We start from the raw sequence: 11,432 nt of genomic DNA, 5'->3' as shown, positions 1-11,432 counted from the left end.
AATTAAAAATGCTATGCCATATTTTACCATCTAATTTGTTGCAGCAACCGACCTTTTTTTTCAGTGTATGTATGAAAGTTTATTAAATATTCTTTATGTTGTAACTGGCTCGTAGCCCTTCTTTTAACTATTGATTTATTCTGATTGAGCCGTATTGATAATTAACTTATTTAATAATATAGACGAACAGAAATCTTGAGTATTAAAAATATTATAAGTGTTTGTGCGCGTTCTAAAATTATTTAAATAATTAATAAAATTTCAATTAATTCAGTCTTCTTTATACAATGACTTAAAAAAATATAATATAAATTAATAATAAAATGGCTCAATACGAATTAAATCAACAATGATAAATTAGAAGGGCTATGAGTCAGATAGATCGTTTTATATTTAACAAGTAAAAATAATCATTGCAAACATAAACATTATAAACAAACAGTATAAAAATATAATAACAAGTACACATATAATATACAGTTTTTTTTTTGTATGGTGTTCTTGATATGTCAAATGACATAATGTTATAATTAACTTGACACAATCGCACGGTAGACTTCCCTACATTGCTACATATGGCAATATATAATTTAACGTATGTCATCTTGATACTCGACGCGTGCATTCGTGCGTTCAATTGTTTCCTTTCTTTCTTTCTCTGGCAAGCCTCGTGAAAGAAAGAAAACGACCGAGCAATTTATACTCCTATATGTCTTTTCATTTCCGGCCTTTAAAGAATTGTACTGTTATATGTAATAACGGTATCTATAACGATTTGTAGCCCTCATCAGCCGGTTATGTAAAACGATCATGAACAAAAAATTTTAAAGGTCAAGATACTTATGTCTGTACCGTACGGCTTCCGTGACCTCTTTACCGTCTCGCCACTTTCTTTTACGACGGCCACTTTTTCCAAACCGAAACCGCACAGTCACCACGATAGAAACGATACGATACGGACGAAGAACGAATTAACGCGGCATTACAACGTCGTAAAAATCATCGCTACATCCTCGAAGAAAGGCGTGTACAGAATGCAATAAGAAAAATTTGACGCGTATAGAAAGTATCGTGTTTTGCATTGACCTACAGGAAGTGACGGACCATACGTATGAGTGTAAAAAAACGAAGCACGAATGCGATATGAACGCGATATGAACGCAGCTCGTACTGTAACACGTGGTGCATATGTAAACGCGCACCGTGGAAACGCACGCTTCGTGCGATCGTACGCCTCGCTTCGCCGCGTGTAATCGCTAGACCGTAATTCGCTATTGAATGCAGTTGATCATGTTTCCAAACGACGTAATGCACGACGTGTTTTTCGCGGAAACACGCATATGTGTCTATACGAATTGATGGTACACACAAAAGGAGACACGGAACAAATGGTTCACGCCGTGTCGAGCGCGTGCTCAGGTTTCTATTGATTCGCGCAGGATTCGATAGAATAAATATTTTTATCCGTAAAGTTTCGTGTTTGTTGATGTTGCGAAAATATCTCAGCGCAATTTACTTTCGCGAAACTAATCGCGATTTTTCATTCCATCGCGGAGAAGTGGAGCGACGATCACGGTCGCAATAATCGTTGCGTCATGCGGCGCACTTTGTGCAGTCGCGTCGCATCGTTTCAAACGGTGATATCGCGAGAATGATCGATGGATTCGGCGGGTAACGGAACAGCGTTACTGCAGTAGACAACGTATATTATTACCACACGCAACAATGCGAGGATCCGGAATGAAGGGTTGTGACAACCATTCGCTTTTTCAGGTTCTGCGCAGTGCGTCGTTTTATAAATTCGAAGTAGACAATCGTAAAATTGAGATTCAGCGGTGTCTTTTTTAAATTTTCTGAGATGACATTAAGAAGTAATATTTCGAGATAATGTATTTACATTATCCAAACTTCCTACGAGAAATCTATTCAAATATCTGCTTGCGCAAGCATTTACTTGATCTCCTTTGATCGATGTTCTCATCGTATAATCGCGTCGGCACCGTACCGTTTACGTCATTTTTGGATACGCGAGTCATTTCTAACCGTACATAATTTCGAATTGAAAATATCACTGAGAAAAATGGTCTGGTTGGATTAAATAGAGTAATTCTGATGGAAAATGGACGAATCAGAATTTTCTGGTTAAATCTGCTAGAATTCTGATCGATATAATTATTCTGATAAAAATAAGAATTCTAATAGATTTTGCCAGAAATATTGTATCAACCAGAATTCCGATTATCTTAACTAGAATTCTAATAAATTTATCCAGAAAATTCTGATTCGTCCATTTTCAACCAGAAATTTTTTTCAGTGATCCGATACTTAATACCGTCAACTGCATAATATGTTGCAAATCTTTCAACAATATACGACAGTTATATAATTCCATAATCTTGTAAATTTTCGTTGTTCGAAGCAATTAACATTATTTATTTTCACGCAAACGGTTTCACACAACGGTCGTGTTCCAAAAAGATTGATAAGAAATTTGACAATTGTATTTTTGATTCATTTTTCACAAATAGTATAGTTGCATTTGGAGAAAAAACTTCAAACTTGTCAATTGCATAGAAAAAAAACATTTCTCACAGTCATTGATAAAGCTAATTGCACCAACTTGGCAACGATAGCAACAGGAAAACGATGACGAAGATAATACGTACGCGAATTGTTCGGGGCGATCTTCTCCCTTCGCACAAGCATCGGGGCAACAAATTCGAAATGACAGGTGGACGCGTGTGGAAGATGCGGATCTATCTTCTAATCAATATAACGATAACGGATAGCTGAAATAGCTACGAACGCGACGCGAAGCAGATGCGACGAGCGAACGTCTGGTGACGTTCGGGCGCATCGAAACACTGCGAAGCACGGCGCTCGTTCACGAGAGCGAGCACTGTGCCCACGTGATGTCCCGACGTAGCGAAGATACGATTGCGCGAGCGAACGAGTGAGCGAGTTGTGATTCGCACACCGATGTGATCACGGATAGCGCGGCACCGCTACCACCGGTTCTTACGATTCTGGCCGACTCTGTTGTTAAATTTCATATAAGGTGCGACTCGAGGTACATGTTACAAACGCAGCGTGCGTATCCACCTACGCGTGCCTCAGCACCCACGTGCACGACCGATTGGCGATCTAACGATCTCGTTAGATTTACGTCGATTGGAGTAAACTTGTCGTTTATCCGATCTGACGCTTATACTGCACGCTTTATATGTGTATATATATATATATATATACACACACACACACTAACGTGAGTCGTAAAATAGCTCGGAAGCTTTCATTAGACATGTTACTGCTGACACTGTTGCCTCGAATAAACAATACTGTGAAACTATTGCATACAATGCGCCGTATGGTCGTTAGGAACATAGACGTTTCCATTTTCTGCTTTCTCCTACGCTCGGATGCGCCTATTTGAACTTTGTTGACTGGAAAACAAATTGTGTCGTGTCTAACGTCGATTTAGGCACTATGAAAGCGCACACGATCGATTTGTGCCGACTATTTTAATTACAATGTATGTTTTGCATCTCTTACTTTCACAAACAATGTTGCATATATATGAAAGAACTAATATTAGCACATAGTTTTTATTAAATATGTCTCAGATACGCGAATAATTCCTTACTTTCTATTTTATTGTTGACAATACTTTTCTCTCTTCCTACATGTACCTACAATACATATCTAAATCAAGTATAAAGTAACGAGCTAAAAATATTGTACTTCCTTTACAGATATCTAATACTGGTCAATACTGAAAGACAGAACGTAATTAATTATTTATTTTAAATATTAAAAGCACTGTTGTTCAGTACTTTTAGTACTCCAAATAAGTAATTAATTACTGTCTTTTAATAATAAATTAGCTAGTATTAAATTGACCAGTATTACATTTTTGTAAGGGTTAAAAATCGAGTAACAGTAAAAAAAATTGTGCAGATCGCAAAAAGGTTAAAATAAAGAGAAAATATTAGATGCAATGTAATACATGTTAATAAGCAGATTAACATAAAAATTTTTATTTAACATAAATAATAAGGTACATATATACAAAATAAATAAAGAATTTTCTATATACTGATTAAATAAATAATATTAGTTGAATTAAAATTAGGTTTAAATTTTCCCAAGTTCTACTATTCGATGGAGGTCACGATGATATAAATGTTAAACCGGTTTAAACTAGAGCAATGATTTCGCAATGACATTACAGCTAATTTTGACACGAATTGAATCTTAGCACACTTAATAGTAGAAACAGACGTTCGTGTGATGAAATTTTTGTGCAATGGAAATAAACATTCGCATTTTTATTATCTATTTACCCGTTCAACAAAATTGGGATTCTACTGATGATATAAGATAATGGCAGATATGATGAAATAATGTGCGCTTATATCTCGTGTCTTTTTTACAAAAAATGTTTACTACATATGTACTAACATGCAATAATATGAAAATGTTATTTCTGGAAGATATTGTTTTCACCGCGCATCATAAGAAACAAGCCGGAAAGCAAGCTTATTGTAAGACACAAAGTGGTAGTAGTTACGAAGAACAGTTTGAAATTGATTGAATGCTTGTACTCACCACGAATTTGTTTTGAGTATTTTTCATTTCGTAAGTATCCGTTTTGCGATTCCAGTACGGTCTGCAAACATCCTAAGTTTTCTTTACATGCAGACTCCACTTCGGCCTATTAGAGATAGAAAGGATAAATTCTATTAACTAATGTGTCTATATTGACACAGATGAACGATAAAATAATACATCTAATTAATCGTTTTATTACACTATTCTCTTATTCGACATAATATACAAAAAGTAGACGAACATTTCCTATGATTAACCAATTATTACAATCTATTCGAGAATACCACGTGATATAATATTTGCTATGCAAAATTTTCATAATAAGAGAAAGATTACCTAAGGAATACAAAGAATCATGCACATTATTAATTTTAAATAATAGTCTTGAAGCTTTTAAGAATATAGTTATCACTATCCACATTCTTTAAATAGAGGAAAAACAAATAAAGATGACACACAGTGGTCTAAACCTTAACATAAATTAATAAAACGATACACATAAATCTTATTTGTGTTATAGGAACACAAGATTTGTTATGTCTTTAAAAATATAATTGAAATTATATATTAAAATGTAAATAAAATATAATTTGTAGCTTTATCGAACAGTATGTTGTAAATGCTACTGATAATAGGAGAGGAGACAACATTACAATTAACGCAAACTTAAATAAAAATTAAATAAATTGTATTTCATGCGTTCATACAGTATATACGAATACGACGTGCAAACTTCATAAAATCACTACTTACGAGATAAAGCGAAATAACGGATAAAGCGTATAAGAGATAAAGTAAAAACCGTACTCCAAAAGCATCTACAAAATGTTATAGATACAGGACACTGTATTGCAAGCATTACTAAGAAGATACGTACGAGTTCTGAAGGAACCGCGCCATTGGATCTTACGAAAGTATTTTCAGCAAGTATAAGTTGTGCTTGTGAATTTTCTATGATTTTTCGTAAATCTTCCTCGTCATTGTCACTGTCTTCCGTACTGTTGTCGATTTCCTAGAATCATAATGCATGAACGTTTGATTACATAACATACGGCGCCTTCTTGGAATTCATTATATAGAATACACATACAGATGCATCGTCCATGAACGCATTAGAATTATATAGAGTATTACAGCATTATATTTATTTATTGTAAAATATTTCTCGATTTCTCTTTTCTGTAGCATTATCAAAGACAAATATTTGATTATTTACAAATAATAGTTTTATTGTTGCTACTGTATTTTTGTATTGTAAAGTTTGATTTATCAATGATGTGTAAATTACGCAATCCTCAATAGACTTTAACAGAGGAAAACTATAATTCATAAATTATATCATACTTGTTTTATAGCAAAGTCAGTTAATGTTCCGATAATTACAGTTACATTGTAACAAGATATTATCACGAAATTTACATGCAATTTATAATATTACATAATCATATTACGAAAAATAAAACACCTATACATAATTGCTTGAAATATTTATTTATTATAGCTATAATTTAATGTTTTATTAAAGTGTATTTGTATCAATATAGTGATTGGGGATATATATTGATCATTGTAAATAGCACAATATTCAATATCATGGATACATAAAAATTATTAATTGGTTAAGATGGTTAATTTAATTACATATACTAAATATGTACTCTCTTTTCTCTTTGTAAAGTTTTTTTATAAGAAGAATACGGACACTTGATCGAGACAGTATAGTAGTAAGGGACCTACATGATACGTGCGAATTTTAGGCAATGGCAAACGAGCAGGAATTGCGCTTATACTGGACGCGCATTCTGAGTGACTGTCGAGAAAGTTTCGATAGTCATCTCCAAAATCCAACAATTCTCGAGCCGTCTCTACATCTAACGGCTCGCTGTAAGCTTCACTCATATATTTCTCCTGTAGACAAAAAAAATTTGTCAATATAAAAAAACGACACTTATTAGATTTTTATTGTAAATATTGTGCAATTGTGTATCACCTGGTAATTATCCCAGGCCTGCTCGGATAATGAATTGTTACCGAGACTGTGCATTTCCACGTCACTGTCTATATTCAACTGCTGATTACTTAGTTCTTTGCTATTCAGCACAGTACTCAATATATCATTATTGTAAGCAAAGTGTCCTTGAGCACAGTCACGATCCTCGCCTTCCGTTTCCAACGTGGAAGCAACTGACTTGCAGCAAAGTAGCCTGAGCGGAGTAGGATTATTGACAAGCGTCCTTTCTACATGTAATTGTTGATGGACGGTACAGCCTGAGAAAGACCCGGATTTTACGAGTGTCGTAGAACGACTATGGCAGTTTTCTTTCGAAATTGAATGCGTTGTGCGAGTTAGGTTCATTTTGCGAGACGAACGTTGCTGATTCGAGCTACCATCGCTTCCCGCCGAATGATGATTGGCATGTGCACTTTCCGAACTAGATTCACTTTTACGGCCCTAAATAAATACGAATTGATAATTTTTATTATCCTCGATTTAAACTTAATCTACAAAATAATCCAAAGCATCAAGTAAAAAATACATTTGACGAAAACAAATTAATTCGCCAGACATGTTAACATCTTTTATTAGTTAAAAAACCTTCCTTACCAAAGTCTTCTTACGTAATCTATTTTTCTTTCTACGGAACGATATATTTCTAGCTACGCGATCGTCGGAACACATAAAAGACTCTTCTAATAAAGTGGATGCGGAATTATTAAATGATTTCCGTGATCCTCTGCAATATAAACGATATACTTGATAATAAATTCCACTTAACTACACCGAATAATAACGTGGATTAGCAATCAACAAAAGGTGAAACTTAATTAAAATATACAAAAAAAATTATTAAAACAATATACTTACGTAGCATCGAAGGATACGGATTTAGTAGGTAGAGTCGCAACCAACTGATGAAGAGCAGTCTCAGATAAGAACGGTAAAATAGGATTGTCTTTCTGAGCTAAGGTATGATTATCTCCAATTTGAGAGATACAAGAAACACTCCATGGCCTAGATCCTTTCGCTTTTTGTCTCGATCGCATTATGACCTTCGGCGTATTCTCGTCAGGAGATATCTCGTTGACAGGCGTTTTCTGGACGTAATCGAGTATCTCTTGCGAAGGGGATTGCGATATAGCGAGAGCACCTTCGAATCGGCGATAGGTCGCGACGCTGCTCTGCAAATCATCCGATGATATCGATTGTCTTTCTGCATCGGATTCCTCCGTTGTGTATTCGCCGCTGGCGTCGCAACTATCTAATGGCTGTAATATACGTGTTGTTATACGTAATTATGTCATGTTTTCTACGTGTTATGTCTTCTTGCAATATCCGCAATAATCCTTACACAGAAAAATAGTATGTAATTTTATAGAGCAATTTATATTTATAGAGCAAGAGATATTTATGTCAATTTTAATATTAATACTTCAATATTAATCAATATTTGATTTGATCCAAGAAGGATATTCGATTTACTTTGTTTGTTCCGGTTTTCTAGAAATCTATCGATCTAATTTACCTGTGATTTGCCCTCGTAACTTCTCGACGCGTTCAACTTCAACCATTCCTTCACGCGCGCATACTTAGCTCGATGATTATTCGTTATGTTTTTCTCCTCGAATTCTAGCTGCGAAAAAGTGCGCGAGGCCGTGTGTCTTTCTTCACCGATCAAGTTTTCAACTTCTTTGATCAATCTTTCGATACTCGATTTATCAGTCTTCTTTTCATCATCGCTATCTTTTTGCTGAACTTTGCGAGCGTCATCCTCCGTTTCTTTATCGTTACCTACACTCTTTTTCTGCGCAAAATGCATTTTTTCTGAGAGATCGACTTTCGGACTCTCGCCAAAATCCAAACGAACCACAACATTCGTCCTTCGTTGCTCCGAAATGACAAGCGAGCCGTTTCGACGGGCAGGAGTGTAAGTCCACTCCTCTTCGGAGGAATCGTCCACCGTGTTGGATGATTCCTGGACTAGTTGACCACAATCTGCTTCAGAATCGGTATCCAGGTGCTTGAAGTAGAAGGTAGCACAGTTCTTTGATTTTCTGTCAGACCTAAACAATCAAAAAACCAATCTATTAGGTATCGGTTGTCATTTCGGCGACAGCCGGAAGAGATAACCGGGTAATGGATGATCAGAAGCTCTCGAACGATCGTTTTACCGTTACGAAATAGTAAGATGAGATAGTAGAGAAGAAAGAAAATGCGACTTACGTGTTGAATGAAGCAGCCTCGTCCGTTGCTCCACAACGTTTCACAAGTTCGTTCGTCCGTAGACCGTTATTCGTTTTTTCTGTACTTTCGATTTGCACGGTGTTTGCCGCGTCGATTTCGTCGCACGTCTCCTGCATCGCCGCCGTCGACGTTGTTATCGGTACGGTGTCCGGTGTGGGCGGCATGTTGTGTTGCTCGTTGTCGCTCGCTCCGCTTTTCTCGACGTCACCCTCTTCCCCTCGATCGCCCGTGATAGACGTAATGGAAATAGTGGCCTCTCGTTTTTCCGGTTCGTCGGACCTTACGTCCATCACATACAGTTGACACAATTCATCCTGCATACCGTAGAAAGCGCACGTACTAATTATTGATAGCGAATATCGTGCACGCAGTGCACTATCAGTAAATTCTTGCTTGAGAAGATACGATAGACGATTAATTATCGGACAAGGTTTCTAGAAGATTTAGTTTTTTTAATTCGATATCGTTTTATTCGGAAGCGAAATGAACGCTGAAATGATCGGAGAATTTTCTCTGCATTATTGCTCAAGTCCAAGCTTCTAAATACGCTACACGATATCTCGATATATCATTAAAGTGAGAGAATAACTTGCATGGATATCTATGATTTCACTAGTTACTCTGAAAGATCGTTCGCAAGATCTCTGCCCGACACGAATGTTACGGTTTTTGCTATAAATTCGACCGCTACTTTTTATCATCAGGATCATCGCCTGGCGTCTGGCGGACAGACTTCTCACTGTACGTGCGTGCCCGATTCGTTTTACAGAAGCCGTTCTTCTTCGTGGCCTTCTAAGCTTAGTCCACTTAACACATTCGGATACGCGGCTCTTCTCTAATCTACGTGGCGTAAAGTGATAGTAACAACGCTCTCTTATCTCTTATTAAAGCTAAAGATGTAGTTTAACTCCTGCAGTTGCGAGATTCCATAAAGGAAGCACAATTTGCGAGACGTACTTTGCTCGGACGTGCTTATCGAAGTCCATTAAGCGTTAATGAAAATTCCCGTCTGTCATAGTATTATATACAACGACAATAATTAATTACAGTAAGATCCGCCCATTATCGTTCGCATCGAAAGAATGCCTACGGTACTCGCCTAAGAGAGTAGAGTTAATATTTCTACGCATGAATCGCGCAGCGCTTGAAAACCGGGTCAATGACTTGTAATAGTCGTATTTCGCGACAGCAGAATGGAGAACAATAGCTCGGCTGTCGATTCTTGGAACAACTACGTAAACCACTTCCTGTTTTTTTGCAATTATTTAAAAAATTGCTGAAGATGCAAGATAAAAACACAAAAGAGTGTATATTTTGTATGTGATATTTTATAAACAACATTCAAACAAACAAAGAAAGACCCATTCGTACGATATAAATTTATATCTGAGCTCTACGCTGATATCGTTGCGTGATTGAGTCGCTCTTATCTTCTGCAGATTACTCTACGTTCTCTGTGGGAGACAAATATAACTTCTGTCAGTCGCGTGATTTATTCCCGGCACGATTCTTAATATTCCCACAACGACACAACTTGTTCGCTGCTCGCTATGCGGTCACGACGGGGACGGTACCGGGGATCGTTTCAATTCGCAAATAATGGGCCTTTCGATCGAAATCACGTAATCGAACTCACGGGCTCGTCGCTCTGTACTCGATGGATTCACGCACCTCGAAATACGATCCTTCGCTGATGGATTGATTCTCGGAAAAGGCGTCGCTGTCGGACTGGTCGATCCTCTCATTTGAGACTGGATGATCGCAGTACTCGGATCTTGGGCGTCCAGCAGCGCGCTTGGCGCGTTCGGTACGCGCCGAGCGAGCGGACTGTTCTGCCGATTCCGCTTCAGAACCACGCGATCGTCCGCGGCTGAGACGGGGCTGTTTCGTGACTGGTTCCTCGTCGCTGTCGCTATTGCAGCCGTAAGGCACGGTGTTCTGAAATACGAAATCGAATCTTTTTTTTACTCGATAATCACGGTAGCGATGTAACTCCGTCTATTCTATCTCCGTCTATCTTTGTGTTATTGTTTGCGATATCTCTTGTTATCGTATGTTCCGAAATGTTGAACGTACGCTTCTGCGAACGAAGACCGACACTTATCTTGTTTTAATAAGTTATCGCTTACTATCAGCACGACCGTGTCATATGACGCAGTTGGAATTGATGAGAAAGAGAGAGAGAAAGAGTTATGGTTATGGCCGAACGCTTGACGCGTTACTGAGTTACTCTGTCCAAAGACCGGATCTCCTACCTTCGATGGGATACCTGAGGCGGGTCGTATAAAAGAAAACCGTTCGACAACATTTTACAAGTTCAAACAGGTAAAGGGCAAGGGTAGGGATACGGGTAGGGAGGGTTGCAATGGCCGGCAAGTTTACAGAATACAAGAAAACGTATATATAACGTCCGCCAATTAATATTCCATCTATTAATATTTTAATAGTTGATATTGCTCACTCAATATTATATGTATATAAAAAAATTTATTTTATGATATACAAATATCTTTTTTACATTAGATAAGTTTTTCTATTTATCTCATATCTGTTTAATAAACTCTTATAAATTCGTTTA

At 37.1% G+C, this 11,432-nt stretch overlaps 1 protein-coding gene across 1 annotated transcript in view; it reads right to left on the bottom strand.

Moving 5' to 3' along the window:
- The window catches only part of LOC108724047 (uncharacterized), a 40,563-nt gene that overhangs the window by 13,553 nt on the left and 15,578 nt on the right, over positions 1-11,432 (bottom strand). Inside the window, exons 8-16 of the mRNA XM_018450188.1 lie at positions 10,526-10,792; positions 8,834-9,168; positions 8,136-8,673; positions 7,478-7,878; positions 7,217-7,346; positions 6,602-7,063; positions 6,349-6,519; positions 5,489-5,623; positions 4,609-4,714 (exon numbers count right to left, since the gene is read on the bottom strand). Of these exons, the coding sequence (XP_018305690.1) occupies positions 4,609-4,714; positions 5,489-5,623; positions 6,349-6,519; positions 6,602-7,063; positions 7,217-7,346; positions 7,478-7,878; positions 8,136-8,673; positions 8,834-9,168; positions 10,526-10,792 (2,545 nt within the window). The remainder of the gene's footprint in view (positions 1-4,608; positions 4,715-5,488; positions 5,624-6,348; positions 6,520-6,601; positions 7,064-7,216; positions 7,347-7,477; positions 7,879-8,135; positions 8,674-8,833; positions 9,169-10,525; positions 10,793-11,432) is intronic.

The sequence above is a fragment of the Mycetomoellerius zeteki genome, unplaced genomic scaffold, assembly GCF_001594055.1.
Source record: "Mycetomoellerius zeteki isolate Tzet28-1 unplaced genomic scaffold, Tzet1.0 scaffold267, whole genome shotgun sequence".
Taxonomy (NCBI): domain Eukaryota; kingdom Metazoa; phylum Arthropoda; class Insecta; order Hymenoptera; family Formicidae; genus Mycetomoellerius; species Mycetomoellerius zeteki.
Note: the sequence above shows the minus strand (reverse complement) of the source record. Positions and strands in the feature narration are given on the sequence as shown.